General features: G+C 45.6%; 1 protein-coding gene across 3 annotated transcripts; it reads right to left on the bottom strand.

The window, feature by feature from the left end:
• Positions 1-342: 342 nt before the first annotated feature.
• On the bottom strand, positions 343-13,248 carry LOC135399648 (solute carrier family 22 member 7-like). Of its 3 annotated transcripts, XM_064631375.1 has the most exons (11): positions 13,099-13,248; positions 11,724-12,113; positions 11,270-11,373; positions 10,585-10,739; positions 10,355-10,523; positions 5,807-5,954; positions 5,566-5,663; positions 5,093-5,298; positions 2,869-3,059; positions 1,408-1,544; positions 343-650 (listed from the first exon to the last, which is right to left on the bottom strand). In XM_064631375.1, the coding sequence occupies exons 1-11, from the start codon at positions 13,141-13,143 to the stop codon at positions 491-493; spliced, it is 1,803 nt and encodes a 600-aa protein (XP_064487445.1). In that variant the 5' UTR covers positions 13,144-13,248; the 3' UTR covers positions 343-490. The 3 variants fall into 3 exon arrangements, with proteins under 3 accessions (XP_064487445.1, XP_064487446.1, XP_064487447.1); XM_064631376.1 differs by lacking the exon at positions 1,408-1,544; XM_064631377.1 differs by lacking the exons at positions 10,355-10,523; positions 10,585-10,739.
• Positions 13,249-20,151: the final 6,903 nt, after the last annotated feature.

Raw genomic sequence — 20,151 nt, 5'->3', positions numbered from 1 at the left:
AAATTTCAGACATCACTGTCAATTTCATAATGCCATATCTAACACTGCACAATAATGCAAAGCAGGTTTTTGTTTTTCCGCATTGTGAGTTGTATTGTCATATGTAATATCATAATGTTTAATTTTGTTGTGTAACCTATTTTTCTGTTGTTACTTCTGCCACTTGTAATACGTGATGTTATAGCTATTATATGTTACCATAATTATGATAAACTACTACTAATATACTAATTGTTGCTGTATGCTCCATGTCATATTTATTGTATATTTTTTTAAAACTGCTCTCTGTATTACACGTTTGGGCCTTGAGGGTAAAATAAATAAATAATAAGCGAAACAATGGACGTGAGAAAATCAGTATCGTATGTGTAATCGCATTATCTACATTATTATACATATAAGATCATGCATCGTTTCATCGCATTTCAATAGGCCTGGTTCTGGTAAAACCCTTATGCGTCCCTATTGTATGAGCCCTTCGCTTGACTCGCTAGAGCGCGCTACTTATATCCTTCAGGTAACTCATTCGAGATGCTCGTTCCGAAGAGAAAGGAAATTCTCCAAGTGATCTCTCCTCTACAGGAGTCACAGATTTCGTAGTTTCTTCCAGTCTTCTCTTGGAAACCTTTGCAACCCGTAGAGGTTCTATTCTGGTGAGGAAAAAATACAAGGTGGTCCGTTACAACTTGCATACTGCTGCGCTCTAATTACCATACGATACGAGGAACGAGCAACAAAATACCTGCAGCGCATGCGATTAAATGGATTGCGACTGGGGCGATACCACGACCTACTAGATTATAACGACCATGTCACAATCAGGAAGCCCTATGAGGAGCCTGTCCACACGATCCGCCAGGGGCGCTACTGATCGGCACAACACCATTGGACGATGGAAATTTGAATTCTGAACGCGCAGAAGCGTGTGCACGACTACCGTAGCAGACGACAGCGATAGCCCCTATGAAAACGCGTAGAATGATGATGATAATCAACATCAGAATGAAACATCTGTGGAACGTCCACCGCTTGTACAGAAATACTAAGGTAAGCTGAAGTACAAAGTATTGTAGAAGTTGAGGAAGCAATAACTGGGACGATCAGAAGCGGCACCGCTACCTTCCAAAAATGCGGCGCATAGAAGGGGTGCGCCTGACATGGTCGTTATAATCTAGTAGGTCGTGGGCGATACACCTAGATCTGGACCCGCCCTGCCTGGTATACGCTAGGACGTTTCACAGCCACTTATAATGGTGTGCGCTCGTACGAGCATGTACGTGCATGTAGAGCTCGTACGAGCCATTTCAATGTGAATGAAAGAGCGATCTGATCAGTATGGGCTTCCCGTCAGCACGATATTCTTTTCAGGTATGCATTATGTTGTCAATATCGCATTCCGTTACGTACCGAAAGATATCCTGCTTCTTGGTCACCTCTGGTAGAATGACCATTCTTGTCTCAGGAAGCCCGGTTACGAGAAATCCAGCAACTATGCAGGCCACCGCATATAGCGCCGTTTGAGTCACCTCTCCAGACACAATGTCCTGCGGTGAAACGTCCAGCGTCAAGCTTGATGCCACAAAAACATGAATGGATGCGGTTGATCTTTTTTTTTTTCTTTTTGTCACGAAATCCCCGCTTCGCCATTCCGAGCTACACCTCCACGTCGGTGAAATTTTGTGTAACCGTAGAAAAGAACTACCAAAGAAAAGTACTTGTTTGAGTGACATGCCAAACCTAATTTTTAGGTTCCTGCCAGTGACAAATCCCCGCAATCCAATCACAAATCCCCGCTTAATAAACTCAATACACAGTGCGCATATACTGTATTGCGACGCCACAAGTTTGCGGCTATGACACGAGGTATACATCTGCAAAGACTGTGCTATAGCAAAGTTTTTTTTTTGTCACTTTTATCAAACCGGTTACTGCGTCACCTCTTGTTTTGAGCTACAGTATATTGTTTCGGATGACGGCGAATGTCGTGAGAGGCGCCATCTGCGTCGGTTGTACTGCTATACTGTATGAAAAACTTCACCATGCGGTGAATGCAATACCAGTATTATTGTATGCGGTGGACTGGCCTTCAGCATGTTATGTGGTGAAGTGCTGTTTTTAGAGTGTAGGCTATGAGAGCAGTGGTTTTGCATATACAGGGTGTCCACGCTAAGTGTGAACAGATTTTTTAATAATATATATAACATTTTTTCCAAGATGAACTCAATTGCAATATAGCATATGCTGAAGGGCACTCCCTAGCAGGGCATTAGCAAAGTCTAAAGGCAATGTCTTAATTAACTTTCATTAATTAACTTTTTAATTATAAAAGCTACAAAGTTGTCCCAATGAGAACATCTGTTCCTTTCGGTCACCTGATATCGTAGCCGTTTTCAGAACAAAAATCCGTTCGATAGATCGCCCGCAAAAAATTTGTGAAGGAACGCCGTTTTTTTCTTTATTTTGTTCATTGCGCTTCTTAGAAGACGCGTATTTCCTTCATCCCCAACGGCAGAGGGGGAAGGAGCACAGTGCCGCCTCATGCGTCGAAGATGAGCTTTAACTTGCGGAAACAAAACAAAAACAAATGTGTCGGGTGACTCTATCGAACTGGCCTTATCTTGGGTTGCATTTTCTTTTAATCTTTTTCCAGGACGCGAGAGCCGATAGTGTGCTTCAGCATATGCTATATTGCAATTGATTTCATCTTGGAAAAAGTGTTATATATATTTTTAAAAAATCTGTTCACACTTAGCGTGGACACCCTGTATACATATGCTGCGCCAGAAGCTCTCCCCGTCTCCATCATTACTAGTTTTGCAAAATCATGCCATGCTAGATGCTAAGGGATGAGATTTCGAACATACGTACTAGTTTTCCAACAAGAACTGATAATATTCCGCCCACTCTGCAGAAGACGCAGCATATGCAGACGGAGATAGTTCTCACAGAGGTCGGGTTCATTTCGACCATGTACAGGAGGACTACAGTCACGGAAACCCCGATAGAAGAAAGAGCGAGTGTTCTCAACGTCATCTTCACATAGTGTAGCGTCTCGTCACCTGCAAACCAGGAACGGAGAATAATATATGCGTGTAAACAATATGCGAATACGTGTTTGGTTATTACGTCAAGCACTGCATATAGTTACGAACCCAACCCCTTTTGCGACTTTCAGTGGCTAGAAGGACGTAAAGAGAAAGGCAAACGTTGCTGTGGAGGATCCTCCACAACGATGCTTGACGCTTCGTGTTTTGATGTCAGAGTGATAAAATACACTGCTTTCACACGGCGAACTGAATACGGAGGATCGTGAGGCACAGTGAGACGAAAAAGCTCGTCGATTTTTGCATTTCTGTACAACTTTACATTTTAACTCCAGTGGCTGTAACAAATCATACTGGTAACGCATACTGGTAACGCAAAATAAGCGCTGCGACAAGCGACAAGCAGACCCTCGTCACTGCATGCACCAGGCTCGGGCAGAGAGTTACTACCAGTGGGGGAGTATGATACCTCGAGCGTACAACGAGTTAATTGATGGAAAGTTAACTTCGAACGCGTAGCAGGACTCAGGGCGTCTCCTGCCTCATACCTTTTAGCAGTGCCTATCAGGAACCTCGGGGTCGACAAAATAATTGGGTGTTTTCTTGCTCAGAAAACTTTGCATACATTTCATTTAAAGCGAGCGATAAAAGAGAAACGAGCGCTACTTTTCAGCTACTTGACTAAGCAACAGGTGCTACTAGTGAAGCAGTACCTGCTTCTTACTCAAGTAGCAGAAAAGTACCACTTGCTTTTCTTTTATCGCTCGCTTTAAATATAATTTCTGGACAAGTTAGAGCAAACACCCTGTATGGCAATGATGCTCTAATGCCTTGAAGCCAACTCGGCAAATAAAAGCTTAGTGAACGGTGGAGGGCTTATGCTGTACCCCTGTCACACGGTTAGACATGTCCAATGATAATGGAAGTCAATGGCGATTGAGCATACGTGTAGCACCACATAGCGTGTAACATGTCAACCTGCCAGAAAAGACTGGATCCAATGGTCTTTGAGAAGATAGATGGCACGTGGCACGTTTGGTGGTGCTAGGCGCATACGCTTTAAACATATATCTGAAGACGCTGATAAACCTGTTGAAGGCAGGAATCTTGCCGAAGCGTCACCTTTTTTCCCCTGTTTGCCCTTTGTCTTTTCTTTCGCCGACCTTGAAACATGCCACTTTTACGCACTGTGCTGAAGAGCTCCGTTCAGGGCAAAAAGGCCTATAGGATAAAAGCTGCGACAATGGTATGCGCGATAAATAATCACATGTTTGTGTCTTTCTTTTCGTCATAATGGAACTGCAACAATGATACTTACTGTATCGTGCAAATTACGCAACGTTTCGGCTTTCTCCATACGGAAAAGAAAAATAGACATCTTTAGTTTGTAATGCGCTTCGCTTCATTTTTGGTATTGGAGACTTTTAATATACCGTTGGTAACGTCATCGTCAAGTTACTGCACCTACCGAAACCAATGATAGCGTGCGTGACTCAGAATCTCATCTGTTGATTGGGTCCTGCTGTACTAAGGGGTAGGGGTACATCGAAACTATGTATTTATTCGCACCCCAGTTAGACGGCCGGTTCCGATGAATGTATTCATAAATAACAAAGACGGTTAAGAGCATCAACTGTTTACTGTATACATAAAAACAAGACTTTCGTGCAGTAGGCTGCACTTCTTCAGATATTTAACAAAACAAAACAAACAAGACAAAACCTGAAGAAGTGCAGCTTACTGCACGAAAGTCTTGTTTTTATGTATATAGTAAACAGTTGATGCTCTTAACCGTCTTTATTTTTGATTCTGCATCGCCGGAAACTTGTACATTGTTTTTTCTTCACGTTCTACAATGTATTCATAAAAAGAAACATTTTTACAGCTTTGAAATGCATCATACGCAGTAGGCAGTAGGCGTCTCATGAGACATAATGCAAAGCACATTGTCCTATGTCCATGCATGTAAAACCAGGGGCAATGCTGCACTTTGCCCTAAAGCCGACACTTCTGTCCTATATGGCCTTTCACGATGGGTGCCAATGTACCTGCGGTTATGAAGCTTGCAGCCACGCTGGCACCTGATGTCATAAGCACCGAGTATGAGAGTGTAGGTCTTCGTCCAAACTGCTCAACGCATAAATAGGCAATGTACTGGCGTGGAATTAGAATGCAGAGGCTGACAGCCCAATGCAAGTCTTTCTCCGCTGTTGCCACCAGCGTCATTCCATAGAACGTGAAGGAGGTTGCGAACCTGAAGAAACGTGACGTGAAAAAGTAGCAAAGTGAAATACGTGTATCTGCAGGGTTGTACTACAACATTTCGTGCCGCTCGGACTGGTTTTAACCTAATACATTTTCTACTATTGTTTTTATTATTATTTTTATTGAGCAGTCCAGCACCTGATTTCCTTTGGTTCTGTGCTTTGATTCTGTGTAAAATTACGGCGTCAGGTATTCCGTAAACATTGACACAAAACATGACGGCGTATGAGAAAAGAGGCAATGGTTCGGGTCTTACCACGCATAGCTGAGGATGATGTTCGCGTGCAGAAGCTTGTGTTGAAGCAGGATCTTTGTATACGACACGTCAAGCACGCCACATATTATTCCTTCTCCCTGGAATAATATAACGAATCTGTACCTGCCGTCAAGCTGGGAGTCAGCGGACCCCTTGACCCGGACCACAGTACTTTCCGCTGTTCGCGATGCCTGATATGTAGGAGTAATTGAGCTATGAGTTGTAATCAGTTTCAACTTACTTGCTTTACTAAGGTCTTGTAATTACGCCATGATTCACGAGCGTGCTCGATGCTTCTTCCATTCACCTTGGCTATTGCCAAAACAGCGTCTTCAGCCCTCTGCAGCTCCCACTTCGAGATGAGCCACCTGGGAGACTCTTCGACCAACCTAGAAGGATTGAATCTCTTGGTGAAACACTATTTCTTGACATCTTTTTGGCGTTTATCCTCCTTTCCTATACAAGTGAGAGTCTCGTATTGTCTTATTCACCTACACAGTGCAATATAGAACAGCTTTCCAAACGATGGTTGGCGAGGACCTTGCTGTCCAGCGCAGTTTCTTAAAGTACGCTCCCATGCCGAAGCGCATCTAGAGGGGAGGAGGTGAAGACATCCTAATCACCTCCCCCAATTTATGTCTGCTCGGGACAGCTCAGTCTGTTCAATTCAGGGACGGTTTTCACTTGGCGACACTCGACGAGACGTCGTGAGCGGGCGGCGGAAATAGACGCGCATTTCCGGCGTTGGGAGAGGAGCGACGTCAAGCGACATCGGCGAGAGCTGCCGAGTAAGATACACTGGTGACCACTAAGGTGACACAGAGAGGCCACGCCTCCTGATTTTTCTTCTGCTTTGGACGACGGAATGCCACTGCACTCTAAAAGCAGAAGTTCACTGCATAGCACGCTGTGCGCCACCCACTTTCACGAATGATAGGGTTATCGCTCCTGAGTCGGAGAGAGAGGGCGTACTCCTTTTATGGCAATTGTCATATATCCAAATTGCCACAAAAAAAAAAAAGGCGTACGCCCCAACGCTTCCAATCAAAAGCGATAAACCTATATTCGTGGCAATGGTTGACTAGGAGCGTGCTATGAAATGAAGTTCATTTTAAGAGTGCTCCATGTACGCACTCTTAAAAATGAACGTCACCACGTAGCACGCTCCTTGCCAACCATCATCCCGAGTGACATCGTTGCCTCCCCTGATTTGTTAAAAACGTGAGGCGTACACCTTTTTGTGACACTTATGCAGAAATGTTAGTTATCACAAAAAGGCGTACGCCCCGCTCTTTCCAAGAATCAAGAGTGACAGAGGTATCACTCTCTACAATGATTGGCCTTCAGCGCGCTTTGTGGTGAAGCTTTGTTTTAAGGGTGTAGGAACATGAAAATTGTGAGCTCTGACCGGGGCGGCGGAAATGCGCCTCTACTTCGGTCACCTGATCACGACCTCGCGTCGTGCGACACCAAGCGAGAATTGGCCCTTACTGTTAGTTTTTACACGAATAGCATGCGGAGTACCAGAAAGCGAGGGGTCTGTAATCCTTACCCAGAGAATGGGGTTTGTAATGACAAGAAAATGAAGAAAAATAAAGCTCTGAAGCGCAAAAGATATTCTTATAAAAACTAGTGTTCCTTCCAGTTCTTTATGGATAAATCGGGAACGACACACGTCTCTGTTCACTTCACATTTTCAAAGGCCAGTAGCGAAAGTATGCGCATCACATGTACTTTCATGCAAGATTCATATATAAATGCATGTTTTGCACGTTTTGGCATATTGACGCGCGGCGATAATGGGCGGCGACGAAAGGCCTCGGCTGAGCCGAAGTGGTGTCGCAACAGATGGTCAAGCGAGAGGCGGGTGTGAAGAGGTCTGTGAACCTGAGCCAGGATGTGCTACGCCGACGAAGTTGTAGTTGTTCTTCGTCAGTGCCCTGAGCAGCAGCGAGTGCATCGGAGGTAGGCGGCTGCACGATGAAAGAGACGCTCGCATCCAGCTGAGGACGTCTCCAGGAGAGTTTGCAGCGCTGGGCACGTGTTGAATGTCTGTGCAAAACTTTGAGAGATAGGCCAGGTGCCGAATTTCCCGTGGCGAGTATCGGCTGCTCGCGGACCGGAACGCGTGGTCCGTTACGATGGTGAATTGCCGACCTCCGAGAAAGTGGAGGAAATGGCGCACTGCAAGCTAGGCAGGTAGCACTTCGCGGCAGGGGGTACTGTACTGCTGCTCCGGCGGCCTGAGGGCCTGAAGAAGAAAGCGACTGGTTTCCACGCAACATTGATCTTCTGAAGTACTGCTCCGGCAGCAATTCCTGCGCGTCGATCCTCAGGGAGTTGGGGCGTCCGGAGTTCCGGATGGGAAAGCATGGTGCAGCGGGCGAGGTCGGTCTTGATCTTAGTGAATGCGGCATCGGCGTCCGGACTCCAGTGAATCGCAGACGAAGGTGGCTTTTGCCCGCCGAGGAGGGTGTCCAGGAGGGCGCGCAGTCTCGGCACAGCGGGGTATAAAACACTGGTAAAAATTGACGAGGCCGAGGAAACGGCGTAACTGGCGCAAGGAATGGGGCGAAGGAAGTTGGTGATCGTCTGTAACTTGCTCTCGAGAGGAGCAATATGCCTTCGGGTGTCACCTTGTGGCCCAGAAATTCGGTATATGAGACGCCGAACCCGGATTTCTGTATGTTGACTGCAATACCATGGGCAGCCAGTTGTTCGAAGAGCAGCCAAAGGTGCAGTTCCTGTTCTTCTGGCGTCTGCGTGTAAGGTGCAGGTAGACTCGCACTGCACTGCCACTTGGAAAACCATCCCACTGACTTTTGGTGCATGACCCGATACATAGCGAAATTAGCCCAAAATACTTTCCAATACGTTCTTCGCTTTTCCTCAGACCTTCCATGCGGTGCGAGATGATGACAGCTTTGTCATTTACTGCTACGGCGTTCTATGCTTACTCTATATTTGCCAAATGGGCTAATTTTGGTTATCTCTCGGCAACACAACTGCTAAGTACGACGTTAGTAAGCCTCCAACCATGTCAGCAGTCCCCACAGCGTCTGGCGCGTTGAAAAGAAGAATAAAAGGAATTGGCTCAGTAACGGAGGGTGTATCGAGCATCAATAAATAATTTCGTGCTGTGACGATCATGTGGCATAACTGAAACCTGCGTACGCATTGGGCTCCGGGTACGTCTGCGGGCCTCCGGGTACGCGTCGGGTTGTTCGGGTGCGGATGCGGGTTGCACCGATCACATTGCTGGGGGTGCGGGCTGTGCAGCGCACAGGTACGGGTACAAATTTCCATACCCGCACTCATCTCTACTGTTGATGTCATGACACGCTTTTGTCTTCACATATTTCTTCACCTGTCATGGTCACAGTTTATCATATTCACCGTTTCTCACAAGTATCGCCGGTCTTGACTACTACAATATTCCTATCACATACGAACACTCATTCACACATACGAACATTTCGATTTGTCTCACAGGAAGGGTTGCAAGCGTGGCAGTGAGCAAAATAATGATTGCTTTACAGAATTAAATAAGAACACGTGTTAAGCAAGGATTCCACACTCAAAACGGTAATATCAACATCATTATTTCTGATTGTTGTTAATAGTTCATGGTAGAACAGGTTACAAGCTCATAACGCCCTATACTTCGATTTTCTTTTTTATGACGCTCAAACCGACTGGCATAACAGGGCAAAGTTACACTGACCGAAGCGCTCAAAGGAACCAAGGAAAAAGTATCACTATTCCGCAATAGGGAATTTAAAATGATTGCTAATTCTGATACGTTGCAGAATTTCATAGTTTCATCTTCGGCATTGGTTACTCAAACTTCCTCGTGCTGTGCACACTAGGAATTTGGTAGTTTGCGATGAACACCGGGCAATTCGTGGTGGATCCAGAGTTGCTTGAAATTTAAAAAACGACAACTATTACAGTAAACGTAATTGGTAAAAGCATTGGCAGCTATGTACACATTTTGCATTGAAATATGTAATGAAACAAACTTCGGACTTGCCGGACGCTGCAAAATTAACTCGTAAATTAACTACTACAACACAGTGTAAAACAGTGTGCATCAATATGACAGCGGTGACGAATTCCCAGCGTCTTTCAAGCGCTCCGAGAACTCTGTGCAGTTGGTGTACATGCAATGCAAGTAGCCCTTTTGTCTTCATTCGCATTACAAATATCGTCCAGCTCGACAATTTGCTTGCATTAGTTGCTGTTAGTTCAACCACAGAGCAGTGCTATCCGTATAAATACATGTTGACTGAGAGCGATTCAGGCCGCAAGAAAATACCACAAACCAATACCGCGCCCATAGAGAATTTGCGTTCCGACTTCACACGCAGCCCCACGCCAAACCTGCCCGCAGGTGGCGCGCTGCGTCGAGAGTACGGGGTGCGTCCCGTTCACGTTGGTTCGTAGCTAAAATTCTGGTCTATAGGAACTGGACGCCCTGGACAATTTCCCTTTTTTACAATTTCGAAGCATAACATTCACGTTGAGTCAGTACGCCATATAGGATTTATTTGAAAGCGACGGAGGCACCGCATGAAAATTGTGGAGGCAATAGAAGAAGCAGTTCTCCACTTGAACTGCAGTACTGAAACAAATTTGACCAGAAAGTAGGTGAAATAGACAGCATGTTTTAGCACTCCGTCCACAACTGACAAGAGTTTCTGCGTCTCCTGTACCACCGGTATCTTCTAACAGAGCGAAAGACGTACAGCCCTTCATCCCAGGGAGTCATGTACTTGACCACACTTACGCGAAGCTTCCGAGGAGGAAACACATTAAGAGGAGGAACATCGCCTGCAACGTCCTCCACTTGAAATACATGTCCATAAAAGCTCTCGCCATGATGACGCCGACCTCAAAGCCTGTGAAGGTAAGGGCGCCGTAGAGACCTCGGCTAGAGGGAGGTATTAACTCCATGACTGGAAATAATTTTACGAGGTCCAGTTTAGAGCGAGAATAATTCCATGTTCCTAACCGTACCTAAAATGTAGCTGGGCAGCGCGACTGCACCCAGGGTGAAGGTGACCCCGCATCGGAAGCAAACAAACAGAGCAAACGATATGCTGTTCAGTGCGCCAACACTGAAGATGACACTCGCAGCGGAACAAACGCACACTACCGGTTTCCGGCCGATACTGTAAAGCAAACGGGAATTATTTAGTTTCAGGAATGGCGAAGGCATTTTGTGTTCTGAAATATCAGATGTTGCAAAAGGTGTTATGTTCAGACGTTGAGAAGCTGTAATAGAGTAATATGAAACAGTAATTTAGCATAACGAGTGGCATAAGTCTTGTAATCAGGCGCATTGAGCAGGAGGGACGATAGAGAGATAGACATATATATGCACTAATGATCTAACCCTAACCTAGTCCTGTCACAGGCTACAACCTTCCGCCTCCATCAGTCGGCCGCATGCAATAACGATCTAACTCTAACCTATGCGTGCCGCATGCTACTAGGTTCCGCCTGTATCAGACAGTTGCATGCAATCATACGTTCCTACGACAGGACAGATAAGTTCATACGAGATATTCGTTATTGTTCACCAAATGCACCACTGCGTGAAAGTCGATCTCACATCTATCCAAAACCTCTTTCTCCCACAGGCTTATTCCTGGCGCCTGCAATAACGATCTCACCAGTCGATCTCCAGAGTCGATCTCACCTGTCTGAAAGGATCCCCGATGCCACCAATCCCAATAGAGCACTTCCCATGTGAATCGCCAAAGCTGAAGAATGCATCCATTCCAAACCACAAATGGTGTCCCACTGCATCACGAATTGCGGGAGATATTAGCCAATTGGATTGTTTGATAGACGATGAATGTCAAATCTATATGATGCGCGCCGCGTCAACTCTTAAGCGAACAGCACTATCTAGCCCAGAACCTGGACAGTGAGCGTGCCCCATCAGCTTCCTGGATGAAGCTGAATGGGGCATCAGCATAACACCAAATAGGCTACATTGTGCTACGGGACGCGAGCGGAAGCAAGCTGGAGACATTAAAAATCGATACTTATCTATATTGATATTTAATATAAAAAAGCTACTTAAAATCACAAATCGCTCGAACCTATGGCTCAGACGTAATTACAATGCGCTGGCTCAAACTTATTACCTCTTGAGTGACGGTTCCAGTGTGGCGTGTTTCATCATATTGCCACTTTGTGCAACGAATAGTTGAACGATTAGGGCGAGATGAGTTGTGTTCTTGGTACATTTCACATTGGCTGTAGGTTCCGTCCTCTTGGATAGGGATGCTCATGTTCTTCCAAGCTTCTGTTGAGATGTTCATGTGTTCTGGAGGAGAGCACCAGTGGTCCTGTTCAGGGGCTACCACAAGGGGCCACTGGTCGTTCATGGAGAACAGCATCATCGCGAGCATACAGTGAGCCAGTAACAGACTTTGATATGTGGTCGTTTCTCCTAAGACTGAAGTCAAATCGATATCTGAAGACACCTGGTGCGTGCTGCGCTGTTGAATGCTCTGTGTGGTTACCTCCGAACCCTGCGGGAAAACAACCATGCCGATAAGAGTGGGTATTTTGATGAGTTGGCGGGCGGGCGGGGGGGAACATGTGAACATGGGAATATGGCGAACATGGGAATATGTGAACGAGCATTGAGTGTAAGAGAAAACACACGCTAACACCTAAAAATCAGTCTTACTACACCTGAAGATGTTCAACCACAGCCTGCATGTACTACGCGGTACAGAAAGGCAAACTATGCCGTACACACCATGCGGTTTCCTACTCCCTTTTGCCCACCAGCGACGTCTGCTCCATGCGCATGCGCCCTCTTGTTGACGCATCCTTCCGGCTCCATCAGTCGCATGCCTTACCTGCTGCGGGCTACATCCTCCCTACTACAATAGCGATCTAACCATAACCTATTCGTCCACAGGCTACATCCTTCCGCCTGCATCAGTCGGTCGCCGGCACAAAACATGAGTTAAAAACGGAAAGACCATTTGGGGAAGTGGGTCGCGCCCGAGAAGCAAAGCCCTGCGGGAAGCCATCACAGCGTGCGATAGCTGATGAATCCTTTTTCGGTTTTTGTGATCTGTCAAGAGGGATCACAGTTGTCTGTCTCATTTATCAAATTGCCACAAGTATTTCCAAATCCATTGAGAAGACGAAATAGGCAACTGCGACAAGAGGACTACAGTGCAAAGTGGTCCCTCTTGTGTCTGCGCTCTCCAATGTCCCTACCGTGTCTCGATAGCTCCAATCAGCATGAAGAGACGCTACTACGACGTCACAAGCTATGTGACGGCGGACAGCATGTCAATTAATTTTGCCCATCCGAATGTTCTTTAACGTACTCTGGAAGTTTAACCCACGGCAACCCTTGCGTATAGGACGATATGCGACAGCCACTTTGGTTCATCGTTCGAGCACGCAACCTTGAAGTAATGTGTGATTATTCACGAAGATGCTGGAATGGAACAAGGTGCAGAGCATGATCAAACGTTACTGATTATACTATACCGGAATCTCTGGTGGAGCACCTGTAGGCTTGCTCATATGGTTCATTCCAGGCGATTATAGGTATTTCAGTAGCTTCCGTGATATTCCGAAGACCAGCTTGCGCCGTTGTTCGCCTCTTCTTCCTCCTAACGCACCCAGTGGCCGTGAACCACGAAGGGAGATGCCACTTTTGACGAAGGAGAAGAAGTAAATTCACCAGGGCTGTTACCGTGTATTTACACGTGTGACATTTCAGTGGAATATTCTAGTAGAAGCGAACGCAAAAAAAAAAAAGAATGTTGAAAATAGACCAAAAGCCAGGAGACACACAGCTCGGATACCCACGAGAATTCTCGTTGGTATCCCAGCTCATGAGGACGTCCGTCCTTGTATTTTTGCTTTTATTTTGTTATATAAGCCAGTGTAATCTATTTGCTGTGAACACAAATGTATTTTAGAATGATACCTGGGCATCAAGACTGGTGCTTCATGTCTTGTGCACATTACTGCTCGAAAAGGAGTGTGTGCAATCTGCATTGACTGTTTTATGCAGTAGAATGAAAACACAAAGCATATGTTGATGCATGTAGGTTTACCTACTTACCGTACCCTAGACGCCGCTGGACATATTCTAGGCACTTACAGGAAGAGAACAATTATTGGTTATACGAACCATATCCCTCCTGTGTGTTTTCACCCAATGTGTTTGGATATTTTTTTTTTCATAAACACGTGTTAGCGCAGCGAAGCACCTGTGACTATGAGCAGTATAAAGACATGGACAGACACAGAGGGGACAGCAGGTAGGATTGGGGGACAGGAGGGTTCGTATGGGCGTCCCGAGCGACTTGCCTGGATGTACTAGGAAGAATTAGTGTATGTGAAAGATGGCAAAGGATGCAAAATGGGACAGCATGGTGATCATTGCGTCAACTGTGTCAAATTTAAGCTATACTGGAGAGTTTGCATTTGCTATGTAGCATCATCGTCATCGCCGCGCACCGAGCTTAGCACGGTCCCCGTGCGCTGCGAATAAATCACTTTTCGATTGACCTCCCGAGGCTTCCGGTTGTCCCTCCTTGGATCGCACTACACAGTCATCGTCCTCTTGATTTGCAATTGTCCCGATCCCGTGTGTATCTTCAAGGACCACCTGCGAGCATCCGAGCATCCGAGCTCGAAACATACGAGCATCCGTCAGTAGTCTTCATTTGAATGTTCCCATATGTATTTGAAACAACAGATACATCATCTGTATGTATACGTACAAGTCGTTGGAGCACGTTCGTTATGTGTTTTGAGGGCCACACACACTTGTAACGATGACAGTGATTCGTTTGCACGATTAATACATACGTCTGCACTGAATAAAGCTACCGACTTGCATTTCTGACATCTCTTCCCACCAAATATTGTGTTTGTAAATATGCTATTGTCTATGATGTCATCATGAATGTTGTGGAAGCGTAAAACCAATAGGTGTTCTGTGTTGGTTGGAGAGTGCCACGAAAACTCCTTCCACAGAGCAGGACGCGAACGATAAAAAACAACGTAATATTTTGACTTCTTTCCCAATATCCTACCTTGTCAGGAGTTACTCGATTGCTTCTACCACCACACAAAAATTGCTATTAGATTGGCAGTTGCAACAATGTCTCATAAGTTTGTACCATCCATTATACATCCATTGCACCTTCTAGATGGCTGCACAGCGGACGTCTAGAATATGGGTACAATGCAAGTTCCATAGACCTGCACCGATTTCAACGTGCTAACAGGTACATATGATAGATGCCGATTAAGAACAACAACTTTATTTTTGACCTTGGAGAGTGGGGAGTTTCATCGCCACAGGCGATACTCTACCCCATTGCTGGTGGGAATGGGGGGAATAAAATAACGAGCCCCTTCACAATAAGTTTCGAAGTCCGATGGTGTCCAGAAATGTCAGAAGAGCTTTGAGCGCAGAGCGTTGCTGGGCTGCATTGGGCCAGGGACAAAGCAATTTCGATAGGGAGAAAGGGCGAGAGTCTAACTGACGAAGAGACTCGGAGAGTATGGTTCGGGAAGGTTGGTAGTGAGGGCAATGAAGAAGAATATGCTCCAGATCCTCAAGAGCACCACAGTGGCAGCAGGTGGGAGAGTGGACTTGTCTCAAGCGGTAACGCCACTGAGCTGTAAAGGCCACATCGCGGCGCATGCGGGGGATTAATGCAGCACCTTGACGAGAGGTGTTTCGTGGCATGCGGAAAGCGAGCGTTGGATCAACTCTGCTCAACATAGAGGGGGGAAGAATGTCCGTTGTCCGTTAGCGGGAAGAGACGCCGATTAGACGTCCCTCTCGGTCTTAGATATTTGGATATCACTGGTATGTTCAGTAGACATTCGTGGTTCGCTAGGGAGTTAGCCTCCAGCTTTGGCTTCGTAGCCGGGAAGACAGCCGAAACATGGATGAAGGCTCGAGTCTAGCCAATGGGTGGGGTTGCTTGACCAGAGTCCACTGCAACGACAGGTTCTCAACTGATCGCCGTTCCTAAAAAAGAACGTCTTCGATGGAAGCTTCAAGGTGAGGACCAGGGGCAGATCTCCCGTCAGTAGCCATTCATAATCTCATAGATAGATAGAAAGGACTGTGAGAAACACGTGTTTTTTGTGAGAACTTTCAAGACCGCTCTACGTCGGTTCGAATAGGGAGGTGACAAGGACAGACTTTGTGACTTTCTTTTTAAATACCGGGTGACACCGCATGTCACCACAGGCCGTCCTCCTTGTGAGCTGTTGAATAACAGACAGTATCGTTCTCTACTTGATCTCGTCCGTCCATCTGAGGTGGCGTGTTCTGGAAGAGATAGTCTGGCACGGGGGCGTCAAAAGCGAAATTATGACAGAAGAACTCAGGACAGACAGTTCTCTGTCGACCAAGGAGTTTGGATGTTGGACAACTCCAAGAAGGGACACTGGAAGACAGGGACGATTGTGAGCAAGCAGGGCTCCGTCATCTTTACGGTGAGAGATGCTTCGGGGAAAGTTCACAGAGTCCATAAAGATCATCTGAAACGGAGAGAAACTGTGGAGTCCTGGAAATGTTCGAAGAACATTCCCGCTTCCGATGTACGATGTCGCCCTGCAGCGATTGACGATCCTAATGAAGAGTTTCCCTTGCCGTTTCCGGAAGTGGAAGGGTCGTCATGCGGGACCTCCTCACAGTTTCCTCATTCCGACCGCCCTCATATCTTATCGACAGAAGCGGATCACAAAGACAGTCGCACTTCCAAATCCGCACTTCCGCAGCCAAAATCAACCTTAGCTTCGTCACCTGAAGCTCTATCACATTTTTAAGCAGAGACACACGCTTCTTCATAGTCTTCTTCACACACGCAGTCTTCTTCAATCACAGAATTACGCTGATGGTCCATCTTCTCAAGTTTCTTTTTATTCCTTTTCGACGTTTTTCCAATCTGCTGTGCATTACTGTGCGAGTCAGCAAGAATGGAAATAACGGCCACTTTGAGTTGCGCAGCATGAATGGTAGAAAAAAGAAAACCTCGATGCGCCCTAGAACGTTGTGTTTCAGGTGCCGGTGCTTTACAGTCTCCCCCTCCGCTGCGTTTACTCCTTCCCAGTTCACTGCGCACTCAATAAAACATCATAAATTCAATGTAGAAAACTCGTTGAAAATCAACCAAATGAACGGATAATCAATATAAACAATAGTAATGAGCGAGGTAGGCCACCATTATGGACAACACAGGCACGTAAGCGTCAAACACTCAGAAATTAACGAATTCTAACAACTCAGGCAAAAGATGTGCTGCCGCCAGGAATCGAACCTGGGTCTTCTGATCCTCGGGATCAGCCCCTCTATTCCCTGAGTTTTTTTAATGCATAATCAATGACGAGAGCGAACATTGAATGCCGCCTAACAAATGTCGCCGCAAAAATGAGTTATATTAACATGGACCAATTAACGTGTATCCAGCGTAATGGAAACGCGGTTCATACGTTAATACAACGTACACGAATGTTGAAGTGGACAAAAATGTAAGGCACACCTTTTTAGCGGAAATCAGCATTTTTCCTCCAGTTCTTTTTTCTGTTTTTGTTTTTCCAATCTCTTCCACCACACGCCATTTTCCTCTAGTTCTTTTGTGTGTGTGTGTGTGTGTGTGTGCCGCGGACTTTCCATGACGAAATACGCGCACAGTGTCTTCAAAAAAGAAACAAAGAAGAAGAAAGAGAGAGAAATATAGAAGCTCCCAGAAAAACCAAATCAATGCAACGCAATGCCTGCCCACATCACACAAAAATGATACAGCTCTTCGCCTGAAACGAAGAGTAGGCACCCTCCATTTTTTCAGAAATGCCACTGGCATTTCCTTCCTGAGGGAAAACATACAGGGTGTCCCAGAAAACGTGTCATTGAATTATAATAAAAAAACTACACCACCTAGAGTCATGCGGTCAATGGCATTTGTTCTTACTGGGTTTTTGCCACCTCCTCATGTGAATATCGTGTAACGTAAGTTTAATTATGTAAATTTTTGCGAGCTTAAGTCGGAAATTTGCCTAGTAAAGGTCACTTTTTTACCCCACCAATGTGAAGAGCGTGTGTAATTTAGTGGAATGAATGATAATTGACATGGATATTCAGGAGCTATCCCATCGGAAAAAACAGCCGAACATCATGCTCTACGGAGGTCGCACAGAATAGCTCACGATGAATTTTTCAGCGCAATCTTTGTCAGTCCGACGAAAGGAGGTTGGAAACCCAGCCCTCCCCGACATCGCAGAAAGAGATAAAACAGGCACGGCTTATCACGTACGACTTTCGCTGGGATAATGCTTTCCCTCTCCCAATTTTAGGAACTTACTTTTTCTACTATCACTCTGTGGGCTGGCTTCGGAACCTACTTTCGTCGCACTGAGAGCGATTGCGCTCAAAAAGTCATCGCGCGCTATGGTCCGGTGCTCCGAAAAGCATGAGATTCGGCTATTTTTTCCGATGGGATAGCTCGTGAATATCACTGTGAATTATCATGAATTTTACTAAATTAGACACGCTCTTCACGTTGGTGGGGTAAAAAAGTGATCTTTACTAGGCAAATTTCCGACTTAAGCTCGCAAAAATTTACATAATTAAACTTACGTTACACGACATTCACATGAGGAGGTGGTAAAAACCCAGTAAGAACAAATGCCATTGACCGCATGACTCTAGGTGGTGTAGTTTTTTTATTATAATTCAATGACACGTTTTCTGGGACACCCTGTACATACTATACATTGCTTGTCTTGGAAACTTACGCGAATCGGAGGAACTTGTTCGTCCGTGAATCAAGTCGAAGGGTGAGGTGTCTGTCTTAGTTAATTAACCTTAGTTAATTAAACTTAGTTACTGCAGACAAACAACACGGAAGCGAAGAATAGCTTCGAGTTGGGAGTCAGCATCAACGTGACGTCGTTCTTTCTGACTGGTTACATTCAGTTGTTCCTCAGGAAGTTAATTAAGGAATTCCATCATAAACGTCAACACTGTTAAAACGTGCGCCATTCCACTGGTGGTATATGAGTGCTGAGACTGAGTTGTATACTTGTGTTACAGCTCGCACGTTGAATTTTCCACGTACAATCTGCGTGGAATCGATCTTTGTAGAATTTGCGTTTCAGAAAGCACAAAGTTGACTCGTCTCGGTGGTTTCGCGCATTGTCCGAATCAGGTCCCTTCGGGGTGTTATATGCACTCTTAAAAATGGACTTCACCGCAGAGCGCGCTCTTGGCCAACCATCATGACGAATGATATCGTTATCGGCCCTGATTTGTCGAAAACGGGAGGCGTACGCCTTTTTTGTGACACTTATGCTGTTCATAACTGTCACAAAAAGGCGTACGCCTCCCGTTTTCGACAAATCAGGGCAGATAACGATATCATTCGAGATTATGGTTGGCTAGGAGCGTGCTATGCGGTGAAGTTCATTTTTAAGAGTGTGGAGCATTCAGAGGGCTGCTGGAGCAAAGTTTGTGCATTGCCATTTCAGGCCCATTTTCGCGCCGTGGCTCTTGAAAATTGCGATAAGACATGTGACCCGCTGAAAAAAAAAAAAAAAAAAATTCTAGCGAGATAGCTCTTTCGCCAATTCCGACTAAATCCCTTCTTACTGAAAGCAAAGCATAGCGCTTTCGTGTCAAGACCCGTCGAAGGCGGACCGACACTTTATGTCGAAAGTTTATGCCCCAAGGAAACCAAAATTTCGAGAACGTTTGGAATTTTGTTATAGAACTTGTCAATTTTTTCAGACCCATTTAAACTATCCAGCGCTGTTGTCTAGGAGGCATAGAACGTGTTAATAATATTTGGAGGCGCGCACACCTGGAAGGGTACGCAGAAAAAAACAAAACAAAAAAACTTTGGACATATTGCTTTTTACCACATATTCGTGCGTCACTTGCGCACTGAGGTGGTCCTGATAAAAATATGAGACAAATTGCATTTCATAGTACGTCCCTGGAATATTTATATGAAGTTATGTCGAAACACTTTTTTCTTTTAACAGCTAAAAATATTTTTGAACTTGGTCAGCCCCAGACTCATCTGGCGTTAAACCGCAAGGTTGCTTCGGCCGAAGACACATCAATCCTGTTGTCACCAAGCACACATTTTTTTCCACCAGGTAGGTCACATGTCCCATCGAAATCTTTATGAGGCGGCCAGAGCGCGAAAAAAAAAAGACAAAAATAAGCAAGGAGAGCATTGGCTGCATGGGAACAATAAGCACAATTTATTTGAATGAAATCGGGGATGTTCGAGCACAATATCTGGGACATCGCCCATGGAGTGATCAAATAGCTACATGCAGCATCCCTCAGAGACCCTGGTTACAACCGTATCTCCCGGTTACGTCCACAAAATGCACGTCCGTAGGAACTTCGGACCACGGCCACTTGGATGTCCCAGGATATCCGTTGGAGAAATCTCTTGATAGTACGGATATCCGAATCTCCGTGAAAATATATATCCGATGGATATCCCACAGAATTGACACTGTTGACAGGGTACGGCGCTATTTCATCGGGGC

This window comes from Ornithodoros turicata, chromosome 7 (genome assembly GCF_037126465.1).
Source record: "Ornithodoros turicata isolate Travis chromosome 7, ASM3712646v1, whole genome shotgun sequence".
Lineage (NCBI taxonomy): Eukaryota > Metazoa > Arthropoda > Arachnida > Ixodida > Argasidae > Ornithodoros > Ornithodoros turicata.
Note: the sequence above shows the minus strand (reverse complement) of the source record. Positions and strands in the feature narration are given on the sequence as shown.